Source organism: Eucyclogobius newberryi, unplaced genomic scaffold (assembly GCF_026437365.1).
Source record: "Eucyclogobius newberryi isolate DKJ021-1_F unplaced genomic scaffold, fEucNew1.0.hap1 SCAF_10, whole genome shotgun sequence".
Classification (NCBI taxonomy): Eukaryota; Metazoa; Chordata; class Actinopteri; order Gobiiformes; family Gobiidae; genus Eucyclogobius; species Eucyclogobius newberryi.
The window spans coordinates 28,877,325-28,883,500 of record NW_027315724.1 but is presented as its reverse complement, the minus strand read 5'-3'; the positions used below and the strand labels follow the sequence as shown (position 1 = coordinate 28,883,500).

Below are 6,176 nucleotides of genomic sequence, written 5' to 3'. Positions count from 1 at the left end.
GCAAAGCCGCAAACTGTAGCAAGAATTTCAGAAATCTCCCAAATTTAACATTTCTGCCGTTTGCGCAGATAAAGTCCGAATTGCGTCAAATTAGAATCAGTTGTTAAACTCTTTGCCCTAAACCTACTTGAAGTGAAATAAATTAATTTGGAGCCACAGCGCCCCCTACAGATTTTATATGGAGGTTAAATGTTTAGTTTTGCAAAATTATATGAAATTTGACACACAACTCAATTTTGGCATCCACATAAAAAAAGTCAATGAGACCCATGTCATAATTGTTATGGTTTTGCGGTAGCGATGACCAAAACCTCCCATGTTATTCCAATTGGGAAATCGGCAGAACATGTTTACACTTTAGACTTTCACAAACTCGTCCCAGGGCGTTAGCCCTATTAACCTGAAATTTGGTGAGACTCATCTTCAGGGGTGGACCGTCAAAAGTTATCCACATTTTTATTCAAAGAGTCACGGTGTCTGTGCGGCAAAGCCACACATTTTGACAAGAATTCAAAATAAAATTGCTTTTTGATGGTAAAACAAAGGGGAGAAGATGTGACAGCGTCACAGATTCAGCAGTAGGCGTAATAAAAGGACAATTGGGGCACGTTAGCGCCCCCTCCTCTTGCGGCGTGGTGGCGGCGTGGCGAGGGCCGATCATTGCCGCTTGCGGCTATATTTATTATTATTATTATTACTGCTACAATTAAAAAGTAAAAAACACAAAACGAGATAAAGACTTGAATGACATAAACTAATTAAAAAGTTGTAGTATTTCACTGTGTTTATTAGTGCACAATTTCCGGAATAAAGTCTGTAAAAACAAGTCAATTACTGACAGTGTTATGCTGCACGAAAGCACACAGACGTCTCTAGGTAAAACTAATCACATACGTATCCCTAAGTGTGTTTTGGGGTGTTGAAAAAGTATCTACAGTTCATGTAAATAAGCAGTTTTGTTAATTAGCTTTCAAACCATTTTGATGGGAATCCACATTTCAAGCTCTCTTTCTACTTCTAAAGACACTTCAAATGTCTTGATTTGAGATAATGATAAGATGAATATTAAATATATTATTTGCATCCTGAAGCTGATCATTTCCAACCTTGTCTAGATTAACGAAGGTATTTGTTGTTGATGGACTAATTAACTAACAAATCACAAATGTGTTTAAAATCAAGTTGCTTTATTGGCAAAGAGTAGTTTAGAAGAAGAAAACACATATACACACACACACACACACACACACACATATATAATATATAGACTATAGAATATAGAATATATATATAGAATATATAGAATATATATATAATAAGGCTGTTAACCACAGGGAATTGCTCACATTTGAGCTGGCACAGAGCAAAATGTAAATGTTTCAAACGTGAAACCCAGGTCATTCTGCTCTCGTTTTAGCTGTCATCTCTTGCCTTTGCTCTTCCTGTCTTCTGCGAACTTCCACCAATCAAAAATGTGACTATTTTTTAAAGTAGTGATTGCTCTCAGTTTGACTCCTGTCTCCGGTGAAAGTGTTTCATGTCACTAATGCAGAAGTGAAACCAACTCCCATTTAAAACAGGCAGCTGGGCTCAATCCTCCAGGGGCCGAGGGAATAATCAAAACACTACCAGAGCGGAATACAAACTTCAGTTAAGAACAAAGGCAATGGAAATCAATGGTGGGATATGTAGATTTTCTTGACAGCTCAACATGCAAATCATCTTTTGTGGATATGCCCCGTGTTGCCTTGGCTGGGTTAAAATAACAACAGAAGCGGAGAATATAAAATGTGGCGTCTTAAAGAAAGGGCAAAGCGTTACACCTAGTTTTGTCTGAAGGTGAGCCAAAGCGATCAATAAAGAATGTATTGCACTGCTAGCACGACTCAAGCGCTCAAGGCGATGGTCATGTCTGCACGCTCTCGCACACAAACCAGCCCAAGGAATCCATTCAAAGCCAAACAATGCATTATTTAAGAGCGGCAGCGTTATGCACAGTTGTATTTGTCAGTTTTCCGACACTTTAGAAGCTTCAGAAAAGTCTCTATTTTGTGGGCGTCTTTCTTGAAGCAGTTGAACAAAGTGTAGTCCTTCATGATCGACTCCAACATCTCCAGCTGCACGTCGTATTGGAACATGGCGTGCTCGCTGTTGGTCGTGGACACCATCCCCTCGTTTAGCATCTGCAGAGAGGCATGGAAAGTGGCGTTGTACAAACAAACACAAGGTTTTCTGTCACATGAGGAAAATCTAAATGTGAACCTTGGTGAAGAGAACCAGGACTCCTTGCTCGAGACTCAAGAGTTTCTCCGACAGCCATTTTGTTTTGTTGAGAAGCGATTCCGGGGCATTGACGTATCGATCTAGTGTGGTCTGGAGGTAGACTAGAGGCTCTATCCAGGACTGGACCAGCAAAAGCACCGAGTGGAGCAGCCATGGGTCCTGCGAAGAGGAGGGAGAGAGCGAGACAGAGATGTTGCGCGATGTAGAAGATAGATTTTCAGATTAAAACATTTCTTATCCGAGTTCTCACAGGCCAAGCCCTCGGCGAATAGAAAGGACAATGTACAGTAAGCGATTAAGCCAACAGAAGGGTAATATTTCAACTAAAAGGGCACAGGATAAAGAATTGGCCTCAGATGGTCCCACTTGCAATTTGAGACTCCATATATTATCTCTGAAGTGAAGAGTTTTAGAGTCGGGTTTGTGATGAAATACACAGCGCAGACATTGACTAACATTTCATGAGAGCGAAAAATAGGAGCAAATGCGTGAAGCACAAATCAATAGAATGCTTACAGAGATCTGCTGGATTTCGCTTTTGGAGCTGGGAATAGGTAAAGCTTTGGTGATGCATGCGTAGCCCGCCTGGTTCCTCTGAAGACGCAGAGGGAAGGGAACGAACATCTCCTCCTGCAGCCCACACACATAACAAATGCAGACGGTAAATGATTAACATTTCTTGTGTTCGACAAACATTGTGGTTTATCTGGAATTAAGGAGACATTTGAACAGGACTTTGCATAAACAAGAAGCAGAGGGGGGCAGTAACATGATGCTTTCACGCAAGTCATCTACATAAACATGAAGCACGGTTTTGAGAGGTTTTACTGAAACTCACTTTGACTTATGGGAAATTAATATGACCATTTTGAAGGAACTGGTTTAACTAGTATAGAGCGGGGAGTAACACCAGTGACAGTTGAAGTAGAAGAATGAATAGAAGAAGAGAGAAGTAGATTTATGATATCAGGATGTCATAAAAACAAACTAGAAGTAATAATGTAATACATGTGATGCTAACTCTCACTATTCATTCACGCTCCACTCTCCTGTAGCCGTAGCTGCCCTGGGGCTAAATCGGATGGAAATATGCAGAAAAATTGTCTACCATTGCCAGTTTAGTTTTTTTTTAGTTTTAGTACAACCTACTTAGCTAAACTCTCTCTCTCTACTCTAGCTTTTTCAAAATAAGAAAAGTAATTCTTCTAGATTTCAGTCAAGCTCAAATATGCTGTACATCCACCTACACCCAATGTTTTAATAAAGTGATCTAAGTCTCAGTTATAGTTATTTACACCACCACGTACACCACACAAAGGATATGTAGCCCCCACAACTTGGACTTTATTCTCCAGAGTGTTCACATCCCTGGGCCACACGCAGCGTCTGCTCTGTAACACCATTACTGTTGTTCAAAGACCATTTTGGATGTATGAACCTCAGAAAAAACGCCAGGGTTCAATAGGCTGCACTACTCCTGCTCTCCTACCTATGCTGTATGTCATTACATCGGTAATGATCCACCGCAGGCCTGTGTCTTCAATAAAACATCTACGCCTCAGAAGAAAACTTTGAAGACTGGCAGAGAGGAGATGATTCTGTCAGAACACCAATAACACGGAGTATGTAACCGAAAGTATTACATGCTTTTTGTCAAGGTCTATTTAAATGAGCCGGGAAAACACATTCTCAAACCCTTTCCCAACCATGTGATGTATAATGCAGTCATTTGCAGAGTTATTGTTTGTTATTTTGGATGTCTCAAAATGTTGTAAACGTTATATTGTTCTTTCTGGTAGACGGGGACTACATACGAGGAACCACGGGGGGTCCTGGGTCCATTTGACAGTGACAGGCATGATCCAAATGGATAAACGACCTGGACCAGAGCAGAGAACGCTATGAAGGAGTGGTAAAGTGGAACCAAAACTAAACTCTACACTAGCTAGTGGTTTTGAGCTAGTAAGATACAAACTGTAACAAATCCAGAACAAACCGTTCACTATCACTAACTTATTCAGCACATTGAACTCAAGTGGTTAAAAGAGATCATTATTACTTGATGACCAACCACAGTTAAGCAGTGATCCTGGGTTTATTTGACAGAGAGGAGTTCTTTACAGTCCCGGGCCTTTTCGTTCTATAAAGAAAAGCCATTTAAAACCTCCGTAACTCTCGTGTGTATCGTATACTGTATAGTTTATTCCCAATAGCTGGAGGCTGTACTGTCAGACAGCAGATTTACACATTTTATTCCCGCAGCGCAATGATCCATTTGAGCCAATTATGTTCTACTCACAAACAACGTGCAGGATTCTTCGGAGACGCGGTAGATGAGCTCAGCATGTTGGATGACTCGATCTAAAAGTTTCTCCTGAGAGATGGACGGGCAATCCTGACAATCCAGTGGGACACATTTGGTAAACAGAAAAGGCCAGAGGAAAAAAGCCCAGGCCCCCCGCTGTATGACTGCAAGCGAAAAATGTGCATAAACAGAAAAGGTACAACGTTATAACCACAAGTACTGTATGTCCTCATGGTTTTCTGTTCAATTTATAATGAAACAACCTGTTATAAACTGTGGACAAGAATGGCAAAATGTCTGTTCAATCACACCTGCAGTCACTGGTTTAGTATTGTTAGTTTCTTAGATAACCTTCATAGTACTACGTGTGCATTACCATTCCCCTTGTGCATCTTGACAGCTTCTTCCAGACCTCCAGATCTTTGTAAGCAACACGTATGTGAGGCTTTGGTTTTTAAAGGCTGTGCAGGTCATGAATGTGGAAAAGGTCATGTTGGACTTGCGTAGGTAAAACAAAGCCTGGTCTTTGTAAAGCCTTTGCTCTTCTCGACTCATTCACAATCATGAGAAGGCCCCTTGTCAAAAAATAGGAAGGGATTTTGACATATCTCAAAAGTTAACCGTCAAAGTTCTGTATAATAAACGTCCTGAGCAGAAGAAAGATGACTGCGGATCTCAAATGCATATTAAAAACACGCGAGGGAGCTGGCAAAGCAAGACAGAACTATATTAGTATAAAAAGAGGATGCGAGTCACAAAATCATTCAGATATATCAAAACCCCCCTAAACCTTTCTTTTATTTCTGCATTTGTATTCAATTGAACTCATAAAAGCAGTGTTGTGTGAGAGCGGCTCTTCCCAGAAGCCATGCTTTTTCATTTGTAATGACTGTATTTAGCTGTCACAGAAGGAGGAACAGGCTTCACTGTAATCCTGCTTGTAAGTGTGCCAGCCTAGGTAGGCGTAAAGCACTTCAAAAATCCTCATTTTTCTTCTTTTTGTCTTGAATAATTACAGCACAAATTGAATAAAACTCGACAATCTCAACAAACAGCTTAAAGAGGTGTGGGATGACGATGACTAAATATAAGGGGTTACCACAAGTGGACGCTCATGTTACAAACTGCATCGTAAGTGTTATGTACTGATTAATATGCAACAATGTACATGTGTCAATATTTTGTCTTTATAATTTCAATGTAAACCTAAAAAAATACATTTCAAAATCTATCTGTAGTCGTTCACCAGGAGGTAAGAGCAGTCTGTCTGCACTTTATTTGGATTCTGCTTCATTGTATGTAGTATTAAGACAAACCTGCACTGATTTTTGGCAGTTTGCAGTTTGGCCATCTGTCCATGAATTATATATCTATAAATACTCCGTACGAAAGGCCCGTTGTTTGATTTAAAGCCTGCCTTTCCCCCCACTCTCGACTAGTGTTTAAGTGTAATTTTTAAAATTAAAAAGAGTATTAAAAAAGAGTATACTTTGTCTACTTTGAAAGGTAAGGAATTCTAGTATCTGCTGATATATATGGAACCAGTGTGAGTGGTGCACAGGCAAAGCTACAGCATTTATAGAATATA

General features: G+C 40.1%; 1 protein-coding gene across 1 annotated transcript; it reads right to left on the bottom strand.

Moving 5' to 3' along the window:
* Nucleotides 1-1,455: 1,455 nt before the first annotated feature.
* On the bottom strand, nt 1,456-5,049 carry smtla (somatolactin alpha). Its single transcript, XM_072453571.1, has 5 exons — nt 4,965-5,049; nt 4,583-4,752; nt 2,800-2,913; nt 2,263-2,442; nt 1,456-2,183 (listed from the first exon to the last, which is right to left on the bottom strand). Exons 1-5 carry the CDS (start codon nt 4,978-4,980, stop codon nt 1,989-1,991), a joined length of 675 nt encoding a protein of 224 aa, XP_072309672.1. The 5' UTR covers nt 4,981-5,049; the 3' UTR covers nt 1,456-1,988.
* Nucleotides 5,050-6,176: the final 1,127 nt, after the last annotated feature.